Source organism: Odocoileus virginianus, chromosome 18 (genome assembly GCF_023699985.2).
Source record: "Odocoileus virginianus isolate 20LAN1187 ecotype Illinois chromosome 18, Ovbor_1.2, whole genome shotgun sequence".
In the NCBI taxonomy this organism is placed as follows: domain Eukaryota; kingdom Metazoa; phylum Chordata; class Mammalia; order Artiodactyla; family Cervidae; genus Odocoileus; species Odocoileus virginianus.
The window spans coordinates 19,272,689-19,294,024 of record NC_069691.1 but is presented as its reverse complement, the minus strand read 5'-3'; the positions used below and the strand labels follow the sequence as shown (position 1 = coordinate 19,294,024).

Genomic DNA, 21,336 nt, shown 5'->3' with positions numbered 1-21,336 from the left:
GCAATCACTGAATGGATTATTTACCATTTCTGAGGTCTTAGAGATCTGGAACCCCATCACACTGATTTAGGTGTGATGATATCTGAAGACATGAGCACAGCCTGAGAAAAGGACCTACAAAGTAACTGTGCTGTTGACCTCTCTGTAATAACAACACAGCTCCTGCTCCACAGGTTAAAGTGAATAAAATAAACACCCGTGTTTCTCATAGAAGTTTGGAAAATGAGAGTCCTGGTGACCCGGAAAGGTTTTAGTGCCAATTCCACATTCATATATTCTATCTTTGACTTTAGCAATGGCCTCCAATTAGCAACTTTAAGGCCGGAATCTTCAACCTATGTCAAATAAGCCCCCTTTCACCAATGTGCCTTAATTTTGATTCAATACAATAAAGAATAATTACAGGAAAAAAGTGTTTCTTCAATACATGCTGAAGTCAAGATAGAAAAACAACTCTACAACTTTTATTTGGAGGGGGAGGTAACATTTATGCAAGTGTACAAGGCTGAAAGAGCCCAAAGTCAGGATTTAAACCCTAACTTAGACAGACATGGGTGTGAATCCTGGCTGTGCTTCCTGGGTTTCTTTACACATAAAATACTCTAAGGATTTCCTGAAATGAGGTATGCAAAGTGCCTCATAGTATCCGAGAGAGTTGTTGTTTAGTAAAAGTTAGTTCTCCTACCTTTTAAATGAAAAATTAGTGTTCATCTGTATCACTCTAAGATCACTGATTTCTGAAAATTAAAAAAATAAAAAGTCTGCCCAAATTAATGGCCATGTTTAAATGACAGGCGTGGGGGAAAAAAAATCTAGTCAGTCTAGTTAACCACATCAGGTGGCAGATATAGAAATATCTGCAGAAACATATGGCCCAGAGTGAGGAACTTGGGATAAATTAGACCAGAGGAAACGTGGGGGTCTGTGTTTTGTTGCCCAAGTTTCAATTCACATGCACTGTGAACTGTTAGGTATGCATGTAACTTACTTTTATTCTGGGGTTCCATTTTTAGCTACTGTTCATAAAAGTGTGTGTATGTGAGTGTGTGTGTGACAGAGAGAGACAGAAACACATGGATGTCCCAGCATCCTTTCTCATGGTATACTAGCATTTTTGGAAACTAGATTTCCTTGGATTCTTAGCATAAATACTGTGCCAATGAGGGTGAACAGCTGAGATGCCACAGAAGTGTTTATCCTGGAAGATAAAATCTAGGGAACTCTCCATCCACCTATACCCAGGTTACTGTATCTTACTGAAGATTTAGGCAGCAGCAACGAGGGTGATGTAAACATCGAGGCAAACTAAGCATCCTGGGAGGAGGGGAATCACACATCCTCCCCTAGATACAGAGCCTCGCTCAGTGCCCGTGGCATAACAGCCCTTCAATAAATGTTTGTGGAACAGACACTGAATCACCACGGTGAGAGGAAAACTGCGGGTTTCTCCTGGGAATAAGAATTCTCCCTGTGATTTGGAAAGAAATATGGGATATAAAAATATACAAGGCATATAAGACTACCTCCCGAAGACTATTATACTATGTGCTGGTCACCTGTAACCCTTTTCAGGGTCAGAAAATTTCCAAGGGAACTCGACTTTAATGTCATCACCTAGAAAGAATGGCTGGTGGGCACATGCCGTGGTCAAGGCTGGTGGCCACCCAAAGGTTTGGAATCACTGCTTTGTTCTTGAAGTCAGGGATCCCCAGCTGTGTGAGGGGGTCTGTGTCTGAATCTCCCAGAAGCTTGTGTATAGAGAAGTCCAGACAGGTGGGAAGACCCTATAAAATCAAGGGTGAGGTGCAGCTGTTTTTAAAAAGCTCCCTCGTAATTCTAATGCATCTGAACTCCACCTCCTGACACAAACAACTTCTGTAAGCCTTTTCCATCCCCTCTTCACAACAACCTAGTGAGATGGTATGATTCTGCGGATTTGTAGTCCACGAGACCTGCACAGGAAGGAGTCCAGGTTAAGCTGATGCAGAATTCACCGTCCTACGTGAGAGCTGCAGTTCTCCTCTTTACTACTGTGAATCCACATTTGTTCCAATATGAATCTAATCCTCAAAAATATCACGCTGCATGTGTGTGAAGTCACTTCATTCATTCCCAACTCTTTGCAACTCTATGGACTGTAGCCCACCAGGCTCCTCTGTCTATGGGTTTCTCCAGGCAAGAATACTTGCGTAGGTTGCCATGCCCTCCTCCAGGGAATTTTCCCGACCCAGGGATCGAACCTGCATGTCTTAGGTCTCCTGCACTGACAGGCAGGTTCTTTACCACTAGCACCACCTGGGAAGACTGAATATTGCTCTACTGAGTATCTTATTGGCAGGTATACTGCCTACCTCCCAGACGAAACTGCCACAAGGGACCTATTCTATTTGTTTTTTTAGTAGTTGCTCATAGGATATTTCTATGCATTTTAAAAAATTGAAGTATAGTTGATTTAAAATGTTTTAGGTGTACAGAATAGAATATTTTTCGATGATGATTTTAAATAAAACACAGAATAAAAAACCAATATACAAATTGTTTGACCTTGGGGACATTATTTACAGCTTTCTAGGACTCATTTTTACCAGGTGGCTCAGACAGTAAAGAATCCACCTGCCACTGCAGACCCTGGGTCAGGAAGACTCCCTGGAGAAGGGAATGGCTACCCACTCGAGTATTCTTGCATGGAGAATTCCAAGGACAGAGGAGCCTGGTGGGTTACAGTCCATGGGGTCGCAAAGAGTTGGACACAACTGAGCAACTAACACTTTCATTTTCAAATATACTTTGCTCAGTGGCAATCCCAGGAGATGGGGGATGGAGGGGCTTAAAATGAAGGGGAAACTTGAGTTTTGTCCTGCAACCTTGAACTCTTCAAAGACACACCAAAGGCATGTGTAAGACATCTCAATATCTATGTTTCAAGGGATATAAGAAAGCACACCATAAGAATGTGCTGGACTGTTTTCCCTTTGGAGACACGGTCCACTTATTGAGGAATGTGCTCTGCCCCATAAATGCATATGAGGGAACTGATAGCCTCTCCAGTCTTCTCCAGGAGGGAGGCTAGGGCACCAAAGGCAGAGAGATGCATACCTGATGAGGATTCCAGTCGCTGTCGAAGATGACCACAGTATCAGCGGCCTGGAGATTCAAGCCCAGGCCTCCAGCTCTTGTACTCAGCAAGAAAATGAAATACTGGGACCCAGGTTCGTTGAATTTCTTTAGCAAAGCAGCACGATCTTCAGACTTGGTGGTGCCTGAGGGGATGAGAAAAATAAATTTGCCAATTAACTCCTGTCTGAAAATGGCACAGAGCTAGACAAAAGGGCCTGCTTCCTTGAGAAATAGACTCAGACTCCTCTTGGTATTGGTGAGGAAACCCCTAAGGTTTTTGCACTTTTGAAAGGAAAACTGAACATCTTGCAATTAGGAAAAAGAAAAAGAGAGATAGTAAGAGACTTTTCTCTAATCAAGAAGGAATGCTTTATCTACTCCTCATTGTTCCAAAATGTTGAAAAGAGTTTAAATATTCTGATAGGGAATCTGTGAAACTTACAAATCTTGTAACATTCTCACTGTAATCTAAAACTTGGTGAAAACATTTTTTGGATTTATTTTCATGCTTGAAAACACCAAATAACTTAAAAAATACACACACACACATGCCTAAAAGGATTATTATAATGGCTCAAAGCTACTTTGCCAGTCGACTTTAGAGTGGGGACTTGTTTATGCCCAAGAGAATGGAAACAAAAGGAAATTGATTTCTACTATATTTTGCCATTCAGATGGCTACTAAGCATGATCTGGCTAGTAAAAACATAAAATGTGAATGGAATATTTTTATACTTGTTAGCAAGACTTGAAACCAAAATAATTTTTTAAAAAAAGGAATCTCTGGGTCAGTTCTCATGCTGACATTCTGAACTGTTCAGTTCAAAGGATATAAACTAAATACAAATGAAGCTGCAGGTAATACACTTGGCAATGGATCACCCCATGATGTCTGGTGAGACTCCAAAAGAGTGAATAAGCAGAGTATGAAACCCAAGAATACAGTGTCCACTTCTGGGCATGAGGAACATATTCTGGGTTTTCATACTCTCTACTTATTTAGTATTTTGGCGTCTCACCAGACATCATGGGGTAAGCCATCGCCAGGTATATTACCTGCTGCTTTGTTTGGTTTTAGACTGAAATGCACTACTTGGGGGCAATCTAAAAAATCAATAGAATGATCTCAGTTCATTTCCAAGGCAAACCATTCACCAACATCACAGTAATCCAAGTCTACACCCCAACCACTGATGCCAAAGAAGCTGAAGTTGACTGGTTCTGTGAAGACCTACAAGACCTTCTAGAACTAATACCAAAAAAAAAAGATGTCCTTTTCATCATAGGGGAGTGGAATGCAAAAGTAGGAAGTCAAGAGATACCCAGAATAACAGCCAACTTTGGCTTTGGAGTACAAAATGAAGCAGGCAAAAGCTAACAGAGTTTTATCAAGAGAACACGTTGGTCATAGCAAACACTCTTTTCCAACAATACAAGAGATGACTGTACACATAAATATAACCAGATGGTCAATACCAAAATCAGATTATGTTCTTTGCAGCTGAAGATGGAGAAATTCTACAGTCAGCAAAAACAAGACCTGGAGCTGACTCTGGCTCAGATCATAAGTGCCTTATTACAAAATTCAGACTTAAATTGAAGAAAGTAAGGAAAGCCACTAGGCCATCCAGGTATGACCTAAATCAAATCCCTTATGATTATACAGTTGAAGTGACAAATAGATTCAAAAAGATTAGATCTGATAGAGTGCCTGAAGAACTATGGATGGAGGTTCATAACATTGTACAGGAGGTGGTGACCAAAACCACACCCAAGAAAAACAAATGTAAGAAGGCAAAGTGGTTGAGGAAGCTTTACAAATAGCTAAGGAAACAAAAGACATGAAAGGCAAGGAAGAAAGGGAGAATAGTCACTCAACTGAATGCAGAGTTCTAGAGAATAGCAAGGAGAGATAAGAAGGCTTTCTTAAGTGAACAATGCAAAAAAATAGAGAAAAACAGTAGACTAGGAAAGACTAGAGATCTCTTCAAGAAAACTGGAAATATCAAGGCAACATTTCGTGCAAGGATGAGCACGATAAAGGACAGAAATGGTAAAGAACTTAACAGAAGCAGAAGAGATTAAGAAGAGGTGACAAGAATACACAGAAGAACTATACAAAAAAAGTCTTAATGACTGGGATAACCACGATGGTGTGGTCACTCACCTAGAGCCAGACATTCTGGAGTGTTAAGTCAAGTGGGCCTTAGGAAGCATTACTACCAGCAAAGCTAGTGGAGGTGATGGAATTCCAGTTGAGGTATTTCAAATGCTAAAAGGTAACACTGTCAAAGTGCTGAACTCAATGTGTCAGCAAATTTGGAAAAGTCAGCAGTGCCCACAGGACTGGAAAAGGTCAGTTTTCATTCCAATCCAAAGAAAGGCAATGCCAAAGGATGTTTAAATATGATACAACCATACTCGTTTCACATGTTAGCAAGGTTATACTCAAAATCCTTCACACTAGGCATCAGCGGTATGTGAACCAGGAACTTCCATATGTACCAGTTGGGTTTAGAAAAGGCAGAGGAACCAGAGATCGAATTGCCAACATTCGTTGGATCATGGATAAAGTAAGGGAGTTCCAGAAAAACATCTACTCCTGCTTCTTTGACTATGCTAAAGCCTTTGTGCGGATCACAACAAACTATGGAGAATTCTTAAAGAGCTGAGAATACCAGACCTCCTTACCTGTTTCCTGAGAAACTTGTATGTGGGCCAAGAAGCAACAGTTAGAACCAGACATTGAACAATGGACTGGTTCAAAACTGGAAAAGGAGTAAGACAAGGCTATATATTGTCACCCTGCTTATTTAACTTCTGTACAGAGTACATCATGTGAAATGCTGGGCTAGATGAATCACAAGCTGGAATCAAGATTGCTGGTAGAAATATCAATAACCTCAGATATGTGGATGATACTACTCTAATGCCAGAAAGTGAAGAGGAACTAAAAAGCCTCTTGATGAAGGTGAAAAGGAGAGTGAAAAAGCTGGTGTGAAACTCAATAGTCAAAAAACTTGATCATGGCATCCAGTCCCAACACTTCAAGGCAAAGGGGAAAAAGTAGACGCAGTGGCAGATTTTATTTTCTTGGGCTCCAAAATCACTGTGGACGGTAACTGCACCATAAAAACAAAAGACGCTTGCTCCCTGGAAGGAAAGCTATGACAAATGTAGACAAAGTCTTAAAAAGCAGAGACATCACTCTGCCAACAAAGGTGCATATAGTCAAAGCTATGGTTTTTCCAGTAGTCACGTACGGATGTGAGAATTGGACCATAACAAAGGCTGAGTGCCAAAGAACTGATGCTTTCAAATTGTGGTGTTGGAGAAAACTCTTGAGAGTCCCTGTATAGCAAGGAGATCAAACCAGTCAATCCTAAAGGAAATCAACCCCGAATATTCATTTGAAGGACTAATGCTAAAACTCCAATACTTTGGCCACTTGATGTGAAGAGCCAACTCTTGGAAAAGACCATGATGCTGGGAAAGATCAAGGGCAGGGGAAAGGGGTGACAGAGGATGAGATGGTTGGGTCGCATCACTGACTCAATGGATATGAATTTGAGCAAACTCCAGGAGACAGTTGAGGATAGAGGAGCCTGGCGTGCTATAGTCCGTGGGGTTTCAAAGAATTGGACACAACTTAGTTACTGAACAACAACAGCACAAAGGTCCGCAGATTTGCATTCCAAATCAGTCCCTTACTCACAAAGTGTTTGTAACGTATTCACCTGGCCATTTCATGAACTGCACTAGGGAAAAGGAAAAAAAAAAAAATCCCTACAATATTCCATCTGAATATATTTTACCAGAAAAATGTAGCTGCAGGGTTTTGAAAAAGGCCTTAGGCTGTTGGGAAATATGCATGCATATTACTTGATAGTCCCTAACTGCCTGCTATACAAATATTATTTCTACATGGTGTTCTTTTTTTAAGGATGAAAATATACCAGCAATTTATTTCAGAGGATTAAAACATTTAAGTGACCCCAGTTAATGGAGCTGAGTTACTATGGAGGTTCAAGTTCCCAAACATGGGGGGATCTGTCTTTCACATCAATAAAAATAGTTAAGTACTCTCCTTTGGCGGGGAAGGGGATGTAGTTTCTGAATATAGCAAACAGGGATTGGAAACAAGGACCTTTGGGTGTCCCCATTCAATGGAAAAATGTTCTTTAGAGCTCTTTTACTTTCTAAATCAGATTTCCAGTTGAGCAACCTGGTCACATCCTTCAATGATGAGCTGAAAGAATTTAGATTTGTGCGGAAGGAAACAAAATGTGTTTTGTTGAACAATGTTTCAAAAATGTGGTGTCCTTCTTTCTTTTATATGGTGTCCTTTCTTTCAGGTTCAGAATCAGCATTCTGAGATCACAGTGAACTGTGTGCTCACAATGACAATGGAAGGCAAGTTCCATTCTATCATGAAACCTTTTTGCTACATCATCTGTCCAGATACAGTGATTTAAAAAAAAAAAAATTATTGGTTCAACATTTCACCCTCTGTCACAAACAGGAGGAAAAGCCACAGAAACAAGCAAATAAAGAATTTTCCAACATGGGGAAAGAGGACATTCCCAGAGATAATGGTATAGTCAGCCCTTTGTAGCCTTGGGTTGCACATTCAGGGATTCAACCAAGAGTGGATCAAAAGTATTTGGAATTTTTTAAAAATACCATAAAGTTCCCCAAAGAAAAATTTGAATTAACTGAGCACCAGCAATGATTTACACAACATTTATATTGTATTAGGTATAATAAGTAATCTAGAGATGATTTCAATTATATGAAAGGACTTCCCTGGTGGTCCAGGGGTTAAGAATCCACCTGCCAATGTCGGAGACATAGGTTCGATCCATGGTCTGGGAAGATTCCACATGTCTTGGGTTAACTAAGCCCGTGGGCCACAGTTACTGAATCTGCACGCTGCAACCCCTCAGCCTGTGTGCCCTAGAGCCCGTGTCGGCAACAAGAGGAGCCCCCGCTCACTGCAATTAAACAAAGCCTGTGCAGAGCAACGAAGACCCAGTACAGCCAAGAATAAATAAAATAAGAAAATTTTTTAAAGGAATATGCTATAAAAATACATAAAGTACAAGGGAGGATGTGCATAGGTTATATGTAAAGATTGTACCAGTTTATATCAGGGACTTGAGCATCTACAGATTCTAGTATTTGTGGGCGTCCTGGAACCAATCCCTGACTTGATACTGAGGGATGAGGGGCCAACTGTATACACAGCATGGAGCCTGACAAATTATAAGGCCAGGAAAAGATACGATTGAGTCACTTCTCATGCAAAGCTATGGCATTTCTTATGACAAGGTTCAGAATTTGCTGGATTACTATTTCTATTAGTCAAAGGTTCCCCAAGCCAAGATATTTGCTGATCATCAGCAATCTTTGGCATACTGCTCAAGGAAATTCAAACTACCATGTCAGGGTTTATTTCCAGCCTAAGAAATGCTGCTTGTATATGGGCACAGGATTTAAAGTGTATCAAATCCAAGTTCTTTTAGACTTTGATGCAGAACATAACCAAGAATACAATTAATAATAAAGGCAATTGTGTTGAAAATTGCAAATTTTCCAAAAGGAACACACTGTCAGGCTTTTATGATTACTCATTTTAACTTAGTTTCAGCTGCTTTTGGAAAATGTTGTCTTCTGGGACTTAACTTTACTGCTTACTCTCATTCAAAAATCATTTCCAGTGAAAACAAAGACTATGATGGAATCATAGTTAAATCTATTCATGCAACCATAATTTTTGCCAGAAAAAAAATCTACTTATCTGTCATCAAATTTTTTTTTCCCTGAGGTCAAAAATCTGGGACATCAAATTGAGCAATGAAAATCCAAAGTCATTTATCCATGTGTATGTTGATTGTTTGCCCGTGAATTCTCTCTAACTCTGAAACAAATGGCTGTTGCTTCTTTCAGCTATAAGTCCATGAAGCCTTCTGAATGCCATCTGTAACACTTAAGGAACTTGCTTGTTTCCTTCCTCCAACCTACTCTTTGCTAGCCGGATCAGTGAGTGGCTCGTTCTCTTGAAATGGTCTGGTCATTTTCCAATTAATTAAAAATTGTTGAATAAGTTCAAAATCATCCTTAAAAATATTGTCTCTAGGAAAACAGCCTGCATTTTCAGAGATGGGATTCATCTTGCTGGATCTACTAAAACTGATTCTAAACTAATGTGCAATCAGAGAGATCAAAGTTACAGTTTGGTTTCACCATCTGCCTCATTTGTAAACTTCGGCAAGTTAACTCATTTCTCTAAATCTCTGTTTTCTCATCTGTTAAATGGGGATTGTGTTTATACCTTGTTTGCTGAGAAAATTAAATAAATAATGCACAGGAAGTGCTTTGCCTGGTATCCCACATGTATTGATAATAGGCATTCCATAAACATTAGCTTTTCTGACTATTATGACTGATAAAAATAAGGGCAGCAACCAACAGGCAATTAAAGATACTCTCTCAAGCTGGCAAGGACACATGAGAAAGATTTGTTTCAAGGAAGTCACTTCTTGCCAGTTTTCCAGACTCAAATATTCCAAGGCCACGGTCCTCAGGGAGCTGAGATTCCAGTCAAAACGCCACAGAGCAGTAAACAATGGTTCTGCAGGACATTGCGAGCGACTGTCTATTCAGGCAAAACAGAGCTGGTGGCCTCTCACGGCTCTGAGCAGCAGTGAGGGCGGGCTTGCCTTTCAGAGGAAGAATGCTGATGGAGGGCTGCACTTACCCCTCAAAGAGAGGGAGGAAGGAACAGGTTGAGCCCGAGGACAAGACACAAGGCAGATGTGCCTAAAGACAGACTGTGGCTGATAGAGCTGTGCCATGAATTCAGAATCGATGCTGACTTAACCATCCATCCGTTTTCAGTCACTCCAAGGAGGGGGAACTGTGTCAGTAGCTCAGTCGTGTCCAACTCTTTGCGACCCCATGGACTGTGGCCCACCAGACTCCTCTGTCCCTGGAATTCTCCAGGCAAGAGTACCGCAGTGGGTTGCCATTCCCTTCTTTAGGGGATCTTCCTGACCCAGGGATTGAACCTGGTCTGTTGCTTTACAGGCAGATTCTTTACCATCTGAACCACCAGGGAAGTAAAGTTCTTGAAAAAATCAAGTTTGTCAGAGGGTATAATTAATTTAAGAGTTACCAATGCCCTCATAAGTATACCACATAGAGAATTCACTTCAAAATTCAAGTAAGAAAAAATACGGCAGGTCCGAGGTTGGCATATACCCAGTTGTACCCAGTTCATAGCAAGAGGATGAGAAAATGTTGGATTGAAAATAAAAACATCTTTTAATGGAACAAAAACTTTAAATTTCCCACTTGACAATAACTTGAATGTTACATTAGATAAAAATTGGTACTAGAAACACCATGCAGGAATTCAACGCCATACTGGCTGTAAACCAGCTCCTAATTCACCAGTCTTGGAAAATGTCACCCCCTGCCATAGTAAGAACATTTTGGTATCCCTAATCTCTGAAATACTAGGGCTCCATCCAAATCATATAGCAATTTAGGAAGTATCTCTAAATTCATATTTTCTTCCATTCATGTTTTTTGACTAATTTTTTTAAGGACATGGTGTTTAAATGTCACTCTCAAAATCAGGCAAATATTCTGCATAGTTCACAAAATCCAGCAAATAATGAAGTCATGTCTCTTAAGGTAGCATGTATATACTTCTATTTAGAAAATGAGAGAAGTTTTAATGATAGATATAATCTTATGTGGATTATTACACAGTTACTGAAGAAGGGAATTCTAACTTTTATCCCTTTAAAATATGCCTTCACAGTAAAACCTAAAGGTTTACCAAAATATTCTATATGGGGGGGGGCGGTGTTGCATAGAGAATAGAAAAGCCCAAAGGCAAGAAGAGTTTTTTAATTTTAGTTTAGGTTAACTGTGGTACTTATAAATGATTTTAAGTCACTTGAATTGGCTTGAATGTAGGAAAAACATCTGTGCAAAGATTTCAGCTTATTTTAGGCTGGAGGATGTAAAAACTGCTATCGAGAGAAGCCGGACCTCACCCTGCTAATTCTTCGACAATTTTACCCCTGCTTTTGACTGAGGCTGGATCTGAGTTGCCGATGTCCCTGCACTCTGGAGGGCGTGGCTGAGGAGCCTGATTCCCTCCACACTCACCATCAAGGCGCAGGTAAAGGAAGTTCCGAAAAGCAAAGTAATCCTCCATGATGGTCATGAGGGACGTCATCTGGCAGAAAAGCAGCACGCGGTGGTTAGTCGCTCTCAATTTTGGCAGAATACGATCAAGCAGCTCAAACTTTCCCGAGGCCCGATACAGCTCAGCCCTGAACCCAAAAATGCAAAACAAGAAGACAGTATTACTGCTGTCTTCTTGAAGGATCCAGTAGAGCTTTGCTTTTCATACAGTGCCCTGTGCATAGCAAACATTCAGGAAATAACTACAGAATGAATGAATGGATGAGTACACAGCCACTCCAAAGCAGTGGAGAGTATTTCATGGAAAGATAGAATATACTTGTAGAAAACCCATAAAGAGTACATTATATACTGTAGGTATGATGACAGATTCTAGAAAGAAAAGGAAACCTTCTCATGTTCTTTGTAGTTTCACTCTCTGTCTCAACTCTTTCTTTCTCTCTGTCCCTCCTACGCATACATACATGTATATTACGTCATTTCCTTAAATCTCTACTTATTAAATTCATAAAACAACTAACTTAGGGCATTGCAATTCACTGAAATACTTACTGAGCACCTACTGTGTGCTAAGCACACTACTGAGCAAGTGCATAAGCAAAATAGAACCACTGCTTTCCAAATGGGTAATTAACGACTTACGGTAAGTACTAAAAAGAAAAGCAGATACCTTCTTTACATAAGAACAGTGTGTGGCAAACATCAGCCCTGGGCTGCTGCCTGTTTTTGTAAATAAAGTTTTATTGGAGCATGGCCAGGCTTGCTCATTTATATTTGCCTGTGGCTGCTTTCAAGCTATAATGGCAAAGTCGAGCTACTGCAACTGAGACTTTTAGGACAGTGAAAGTGAAAATTTTGAGATCTGGCCCTTTGCAGAAAATAATTTGGCAGCTCCTGGTTTAGAGCATCAAGGGTGACCCCACTGAAGAAATAACAGTGTAGCCTAAAACCTGAAATAAAAGAGCAAAAGGCAGCCAGGTGAAGAAGGCAGACCTAGGAGTAGAGAGGAAGAGACTCCAGGAAGTGGAAAGAGTATGTGCAAAGGCCCTGAGGAGTAAAAGAGCCTGGGGAGTCTGAGAAATGGGGAAAAAATGGTGTGTGTGGCTCACGCATAAGTCGAGGAGTGGAGGGGGGACACTGGGAGATGACAGCAGAGATGAAGAGGGTGGGGGGAGGTTTAGACAGATCCTACAGGCTCTATTAGTTTTAGTTTTAAGTGAAGTGGAAAGCCATTGATGGGTTTTAAACAGGGGGACCATGAGAGCTGACATCTTTTTAAGAGATCACCATGTACACTGTGAAGAATGGATTGGGGAGGAGATGGACTCCTGGAAATTCACATAAAAAATAGAAATTCACATTAAAAAAATACGATGGCAGAGTGCTATCAGATAGAGAAGAACGTTAATGAGCTAAAGTAGAGCTTTCTTCCTCTACAAGAAACCACTCTCCTCTTTTATCAACAGGGGTGTGTTACATTATTAAAACTTAGTTGTAGAGGGATACTGTTGGGAAAACTCACCAGTGTATATGCATTCTAGTCTGCAACATGGAAATGTACCACTGGCAGTGATTTTACGACACAGAGAACAGATAGATTTTTCAAGTGCAGGTCTTCTCAATGTCCATTCCCTGCTCTGAGAGCTGTCCTTCAAACACACACTGAGGCCACGTTTTCAACACACAGCCCGGCCACCCTGACAGCCGCGGCAGTGTGCCCAGCCTCTGGAGAGAAGGAGGGCCTGGAGGGAATGGTTCTGCATGCCTCCCAATTCCTGGTTCTTGGTCCACTGACACCGTCTGCCCTTGGGATCAAAGAATGACCTCTTTATCTTAATAAGAAAATCTCCCTGGTGCCGAACAAGCAAAACAGAGGCTTTCTATTGATGCAAGGTACTTTTTCCATTGTTGTCGCAGGCATGTGTCTCTTCAAGGTCCAAATGAAAAATATTTCTTATACAGACCATGCTCCAGCCAATGACTGTAAGGTTGTACATGTTTATAGCAGATGAGACATCTTCCTCTCATGCACATTAATGTTAAATACTGACTTGAGATCTCATATGTTAAATTCTCTTTGAGCTCAAGCTACACTGTTGGTTATAAGTAACAACTCTCTGAAGCTCTGACAATGTTTTTAGAACACTAGGACACTGTTAAGTCTATTAAAGGAGATCTATGTCCTCTGAATAGCCACTTGCTCAAGGCATGTAGTAATTTATGCCAGTAAAGTAAAACAGAATGCTGATATCGTTCTGGTTAACAACTTCTATACCCTCTGCTGAAGAGAGGGTGGGCTGAGGAGGCTGGCAATAATGTACGTGTGCGACAGGAAACACTAGGGAGAAAAGCTTAGGCAGGACCGACAAACCATTTTTTGGAAGAGAAAAAAAAAATTAGGATTTACCCATTGATGACCCCATTTGAATAGCCCAGGTGTTCAGCAAAGGATTCCTTTAAAAGAGAGAGAAGAAAAAGGATTTTTAAAAACAGATCTGTAATTATTGACATAATAATTATTCTATTAGTGAGGTCATCCTATTTCTAGAATGCAATTAAACAAAATAATAAGTAAGAAAATACTCCTTATGGAAAGAACCAGGGACTCAAAGCCTTTGAATTTAGACTATAGCTTTGCCAGAAATATATCCTGTAAGTTTCGGCAAGGCTCTAGACTCTCATACTGAGATGACAGGGTTAGTTCATTCATCAAACAGTGATTAAATGTTCACTGGACCAGGGCTGTGGGAGGCAGGTACTGGGGATCCAGAAAAAAGGAAGTAAGGGAAGTATCTACCCTCCAAGGAGCTCAGAGTCTCGATAAGAGGAAGAGCTTAATATAAGTAAACCAGGATTAATATACACACATCAATATACTGTGGAAATGTTCAGCTGTAAAAGTCATGATGATGACATATGTACTAAGTATACAGATCTTAGTTTGGTGCAGTCGTAACATCCCTTCCACGCTGCGCTTTTCTGCATTATAAATAAGGCCCTAAATGTACACCACCCCTCAGGTAACTGGCATCTACTTTTAAAATACAGAACTTAACTACATATTTCCCTCCTCACTGATTCTGTGGGAGAAATAAATAGCTGTTCCCATGTGATTTTCGTATCCCTACTTGATGGAAGGGGAGGCCATCTGTGGGGAGGAGAGCAATCACACCTTCACTTAACCACCAGCTGTCTCCTTTCTCTGCTTCCCTTCCCTCCTGGATCACCGAAGCTTTCCTCCAAGGGAACTAGATCTTTCCCTCTGGGCTCCACTCCCAAACATGCTCATCATTTATGTGGGCCCCAGCCCCTCCGGATGCTGCCCCGCTGGCAAAATGAATGCTGATGGATCACAGCCCAAAACCCTACCCTGCCTCCAAGAATCAAGCCTTTCCTCCCTACAGGTGGCCAGTCTTGACTTGATTTTTTAGGTTCCATCTGTTTCCATCTGTATCAGTGGATGGTTATACGGTCAGGTATCAGCAGCATTTTAAAACTCTGTTTTCATTTCTCTGGTTTAAAGATAACCAGGGAGGCAGTGAGTCCAATCGGGAGACTGGGTTTCTACTATCAGGTAGTGTGAACAAAGGACATGTAAGCAAACAAAATGAAGACAAAAGTAAAATGCACACACCATCTCTGTTTCACAAGTGTGATACCTTTGCCAGTCACTGTGGGTTTTGTTTCCAGGAATATCCTCCTGAAAGTTTTTCATGTTAAAAGAGTTGCAAATCAAAGTCTGTCTTTCTATGGACTGCTACTTAAAATGTAAACAGGCAGGGAAAGGAGGGCATGTTACTTAAGCTTAGCTTCTCTGATCCCCCTCCCCACTTCCCAGGTGCTCCAAAGAGAGCTTGAGGGTAGAAGGCACACCCCCACCCCCCCGTTCCTGACATGACCCAGTGTGTTTCAAAGGTGCATTTTGGTATGACAAATGAAGTAAGACTGACACTTAATTTTCGTAAGTCTGAAGTCCTCAAATCCTTATTCAATCCTGAATATTCATTTTAAGGACTGATGTGAAGCTGAAGCTCCAAAATTTTGGCCACCTGATACAAAGAACTGACTCACTGGGAAAGACCTTGATGCTGGGAAAGATTGAAGGCAGGAGGAGAAGGGGACGACAGAGGATGAAATAGTTGGATGGCATCACCGACTCAATGGACATGAGTTTGAGCAAGCTCTGGGAGATGGTGAAGGACAGGGAAACCTGGTGTTTTGTAGTCCATGGGATCTCAAAGAGTCTGACACAACTGAGCAACTGAACAACAACAAATCCTCTATATTTTTGCTGAATATCTAAAAATTGTTTTTAGGAAAATATAAGATGGTGGGTGACCGGTTAACCTGATATGATCCCAATCATTTTCACCATTAGACGTTTTTTCAGCTCCTCCAACCCAACATGGGTTTCCCTAGTGGCTCAGTGGTAAAGAACCCACCTATAATGCAGGAGCCACAGGAGATGTGGGTTCAATCCCTGGGTTGGGAAGATCCCCTGCGGGAGGGCATAGCAACCCACGCCAGTATTCTTGCCTGGAGAATCCCCATGGACAGAGGAGGCTGGTGGGCTACTATCCATAGGGTCACAAAGAGGCAGACACAATGAAGCGACTGATCACGCATGCATGCAACCCAACAAGCAACCCCCACTAATACATTGATACCTTATGGCCTGTTTATCACATTACTGGTTTACCAGACACTTTGTATGTTCTTTAGTTTAAACATGTATCCTTGTGCCAGCCCTATCATCTATCACCATCTGATGAGAAGTCAAATACACTATAGCTTGGAGATGCTAAGTGACTTACACCAGGTTTTTAGCGAGGTAAAAGTGGCCTGGGGTATGGACTCATCCCCACACCATGGACTCTATGGTGTCTCTATGGACTTTACTATGTGCTAAGTAGGCGTGTTGGTGGCACCTTGCCCTCCTTCCTGCCATTGTCATTTTACTTAAACCAAGGCCTTTTTACTCTATAAAAGGCCTGTCCCTAAAGCAACGGCAGTGTCAGGAGTTAATTCTGATTTCATCCTACAGTTGGGACAGTACTCCAGGATATGGACAGAGGTGCAGTACACACTCTTACCTAATAAGCGTGATTACCAAAAACAAGGAAGGAAAAAAAAAAGAAAGAGAGTCTTCAAAAAGTCAAGAACATGTCGGTCTCATTCCCAGGAATATGCTTCTGAAAGTTACATTCCTAGAACCTCCTATTTATTTATTTGTTAATAAACCAGTGAAAATAGGGAGCCTGCAGGGTCCTGCCCCACGCCTCCTGCTCCTCTGGAGTGGAGAGTAAGCGGCAGACTGGCAGTGACTGCGGCCAGGACCGTACACGTCCAGGGCAACACTCAGAAGTGGAGGCTACGGTTTTGACTCCTTTTCCTTCCTGCTCAAGTCAATGGCTCCTACTGGGGTGAAATTGTCAATTTAGGAAACCCATTCACATGTAGCGAACAGGGCAGAAAATGTGCTGTCCCCTGAAAATAGCTTCCTAGAGACCAGAGCATCAGGATAAAAAAAAAAAAACCTGGATTTACACTGTCATGAAAGAAGCCAGAAAGGAAAAATACAAATCTAAGAAACAGTCTAAAGTCAGTGATTTTCACAGAGCAAATATTTCAGGAACATCTTTCCCTTCAACGGATATGGATCCATTCTTTTAGTATTTTTCCACAGCATCCTTCTGAGGAAGCTGGATGTATCTGCCATTGTCTTCCATATCAGAGCACCTACCATAATGAGGCAATTCACAGTACTTACCCGAACCCACATAATGAGCCCTAGTTTACAGCATTTTCTCACCACTTTGAACTCCTGCCTATAAAATTCCAGATGCCCAAGTATCTGGTGCCAATGAGAATCCATAACCAGAAACCTCATGTCCATTAATTCTGCTTATCAAGCTACCAGACCCCGTAGTTTCAACTTCCACTTGTTTTAACTTTGTTTTATTTTTTTATTATAAAATTTTTTTTCAATGTAATATTAGTAGAAACTGAACAATTAGGATCAGGGTCACGACAGAGAATGCAGACTTACCTCAATGTGCTGAAACATATATGGGTGATTGCAGATCTTTCTCAATTGCATGATAGTGTTCATTAATGTTTTAGCACCTCCTTTCCCCTAAGAACAAGCAGAGGAGAGTCAAAATATAAGTTGTTAATTGATCAGCTATTTCCCATTTTTAAAAAGTAGGTTTCTATAGAAAGAGCAAAGAGCCATAGGTCTTCTCGGTAACCTGCACTTCCTACTGTCCAAAGTTCCTATGACTAAGTTGTTTCTGAATTAGATAGACCATCTTCCATGTGAGTTATCTGAGAGGAGAGAATTATGTTCAGTGGATGGCTTTGAGAAATGACTGTCCATCCTGTAGGATTCTGGGAAGACAGAAGCATGGCACAGATGCCCAGGGATGAAAGTGGCTTTTAAAACCTTCTAAAATGCTAGCCTACCCTCAGGCAGATATCTTGTGTGCAGCCTGACACGAACAGAACTAATTGCTTTGGTGATATGAACACCAAGATGGTGTTCATTTCTAACTGCTCCAATACAGTTTGCAGGTAAAAGGCCAAGGGATTTCCTTTGGGAGCAATAATAATAACTCCCAAAAAGGCCTTGTAATTTGCTTTGACAAATCGGCAGTCATGGGGATATTTCCTGGGAGCGTCCAGTGGCACAGCCTTAAGAAGAAATATGACAGCACCTTGAGTTGTATCACCTTCCACAACGTACCTTCTTATCTTTCTCTGAACCATCTGTGAGGAGGATCCCTTTGGCTTGCATGTGGCGATACAGAATCTTCTGCAGAGCTGACATGTCACACTTGATCACATACTCAACCTGGGGAAAGAAGAACAGTACATAAGTTAAGAGCAGGAGAGAGAAGGTGCCTGTTCTAAGAAGACGGTTGAGACATGGCTGCTGACGGCACTCCTGGAATCACGAGGGTATCTCTTTCTGCTTCTTGGATTCATGAAGGTGGGGGGGCGGTGTGTGTGATGGAGGAGCCCACAGTCATCACTGCTCAAGGTACCATTATATGGAAGGGACTTGCAAAAGGTCACTCAGGCCAGGGGGTCATGTTTCCTGAAATTTCTTGACTTGTTATACATTTAAGAGAGAGAGACTGGCAAACTGTTCAAGTTCAAATATATTCAATACAGAGTGTATGTATATATATACACATATACAGCTTCCCTGGTGGCTCAAATGGTAAAGAGCCCGCCTGCAACGTGGGTGACCTGGTTTTGATCCCTGGGATGGGAAGATCCCCTGGAGAAGGAAATGGCAACCCACTCCTGTATCCTTGCCTGGAGAATTCTGTGGACAGACGAGCCTGGCCGGCTGGTTGCAAAGAGTCAGACCCGACTGAGTGACTAACTTTCACTTTCACATATATATGCATTTCCTCTGCTTCCCAACTACACCCTGTTTCATACAAACAGAACAGTTTTAGGAAAAACAGTACCCAGCCAATATCCTCCGATTTTTTTTTTTTTTGAAAATATCTTTTTAAATGATCCAGTGTGGCTGGCTTCCCTCAATTCTGATCCTAAAAGGAGATTCATAAGCACCTAGGTTGACTATAGGTAATTACCCTCTGCTTTTGAAGGATGAGAGGATACTACCTAGTAAGGACAGTAAGCAAAGGAGAGGAGTGAATCCACAATTAAACGCAACTTTATGACCATCATCTTTAGAGGCAAGGCCCTGTGTGCTTCCACTTGAAACCATGGAAAAATCCAGTTTTAAACTGTGAAAGAGAGTTCACATGCGGGTGTTTTCCACACACCTGCAACACTTCTCACACACTCCTAATGCATGCAGTCTGCCTTGATTATTTCCTATTATTATTTTTCTTTATAAAAAAAAAACACCCAGAATACAAATGTGTAATTTTCATAATAAACATCAGATTAATGCCTAGAAATCTGCAGAATGTGATTAAAAGTAAATCAGCAAGCTGCCTAATGTTTAACAAACTGATTAAAAATGATCAGGTTATTTTCAGCTCTGAGGACCAGAGTGAGGAGGTCACAGATGAAGAGAAGTTGAATATTCATTCGACTGTTGCTTTAGAAGGGGTCTGTCAGACCAGCTGGAACTGCAATTAATAGCATTTTGCCACTTGTTTTGATGCACCGAATCAGATTAGAGAAAGATGAACTCTTTTGCAGAAAAGTAAAGAAAAACAAGTGACCTGCCATAAACTTACTTTAGTTTTTAATGATCTTCTTGGCCAGAGAAGAACATCTCCAAGTTTTAATAAATAAGGATGCACTTAATATGGGTTTTGTGTTTTACAGACTTGATTGTGGCATGTTTTAAAGTACTTTGACTTTTTCAAGTGGCTGTTAACTCTCCATGTAACTTGATCATGGTGAAGAAAAATATTAAACAACTTCAGACTTTGGCAAGCATAATGATAAAAATGACACCAAGGGCTAATATTATTGAGCTCTTTCTATGGACCAGGCCCTGTGCAAAGGTGTTTGGTGTGCCTTCTCCTATTTTACCACATAAGAGCTGTAGGACAGAGTTAAATTTAGTGGTTAAATTTAAGGAACTTGAGCATCTAAATGTTAGGTGACTGGGCTAAAATGATGCAGCTATTCAATGATCTAGTTAGGATCGAACCAGACTGCACTCTCTTAAACTCTACCCTAACCATAACCAAGAAGACTTTCAGGCTCCCTAGTTCTGCCCTGATGTTCATCTTCACCTGGGCCTCACTGCCAACCAGCTTGTGCACACCTTCCTGAAAGTACAAAGGACTGCTGAGGCCAGCTTTAAGTGCACTAGGAGATGGCAGATCCAAAATGAGGGACCCTCAACCTCCTTCTCATCAGTTAGCTGCTGCCAAGAGCTGGATGGGAGGGAGTGGGGGAACAAGACATGCACGATGATGCCAGACAACCCCACAGGGGCCAAGTCAGCAGAGAAGTGAGCTCATCCCTAGGACCTGAGGGCTCCTGTAGAAAGGGGACCTCCCCTCAACCCTCCTTCCTCACACCACTAGAGGATCACAGACGCTGGTGTGACACACATCAAAATCACCATCCTAAGTTTCACAACTGTATTACACGTTTGTTCCTCGTAACTTCCCCAACAAGTCCGAGCTATTTTGTCTTTGTATCTTCCTATAGTTTTAGGGTTGCCTTTCTAAATCTTATTCTTCCTGAGGGCTCTTAGTAAGGTCTTCCCTGGTCACCACACCTATCAGTCAATCTTCCTTTTTATTTCTCACAAACAAGCGTTTATTAAGCTTTTTTGATGGCAATCCCTTACCAAGAATACATGTTAAAGTACCTCTTCCGAATACATGCCCATATATTTATGAATTACATGCCCATATATTTATTTATGAGTCATATGCATGAACTAACATTAAGGCTTGAAAACACAAGTTAGTTTTAGGACACGGGTCAATATCAGGCACTTGTTTTACATCTACATTTCAAGGGGCCAAGGTGATGACATCTGAGATTAGAGCCAGTTACACCCTGACCCACAGGGATTTCTCACTGACTGACTCTCTTTCTATAGCAAGGACCCTTCCTCTGTATGGGCTTCCCGGGTGGCATTAGTGGTAAAAGAACTTGCCTGCCAATGCAGAAAACACAAGAGATGAGGGTTCGATCCCTAGGTGGGGAAGATCCCCTGGAGGAGGAAATGGCAAACCATTCCAGTATTCTTGCCTGAACAATCCCATGGACAGAGGAGCCTGGCAGACCACAATCCATAGGGTACCAAAGAGTCAGACACAACTGAAGTGAGTTAGCGATTATAGAGTGAGTAGTGATCACTCTATAATGGGGCTCGTGAAAATTCACACTAGGAACAGGAAAAGTGGCAGGTCTGCACTTTTCCCATTGTCCACCTACCCTTACATTATTTCCCTTGTTTTCAACCTGTGATCCTGGGCAGAATCTTTTAAAAGTCTGTCATCCATCCTGAGGCTCAGGGGTGTTACAGTTTAGTTA

At 41.4% G+C, this 21,336-nt stretch overlaps 1 protein-coding gene across 6 annotated transcripts in view; it reads right to left on the bottom strand.

Annotated features, from left to right (window-relative positions):
* Positions 1–21,336, bottom strand: part of SMARCA2 (SWI/SNF related BAF chromatin remodeling complex subunit ATPase 2) — a 173,823-nt gene that overhangs the window by 74,417 nt on the left and 78,070 nt on the right. For all 6 annotated transcript variants that reach the window (XM_020871939.2, XM_020871944.2, XM_070480406.1 and 3 more), the window contains exons 20-24: positions 18,086–18,193; positions 17,390–17,476; positions 13,748–13,794; positions 11,302–11,468; positions 3,097–3,260 (exon numbers count right to left, since the gene is read on the bottom strand). In XM_020871939.2, coding sequence (XP_020727598.2) covers positions 3,097–3,260; positions 11,302–11,468; positions 13,748–13,794; positions 17,390–17,476; positions 18,086–18,193 — 573 coding nt within the window. The remainder of the gene's footprint in view (positions 1–3,096; positions 3,261–11,301; positions 11,469–13,747; positions 13,795–17,389; positions 17,477–18,085; positions 18,194–21,336) is intronic.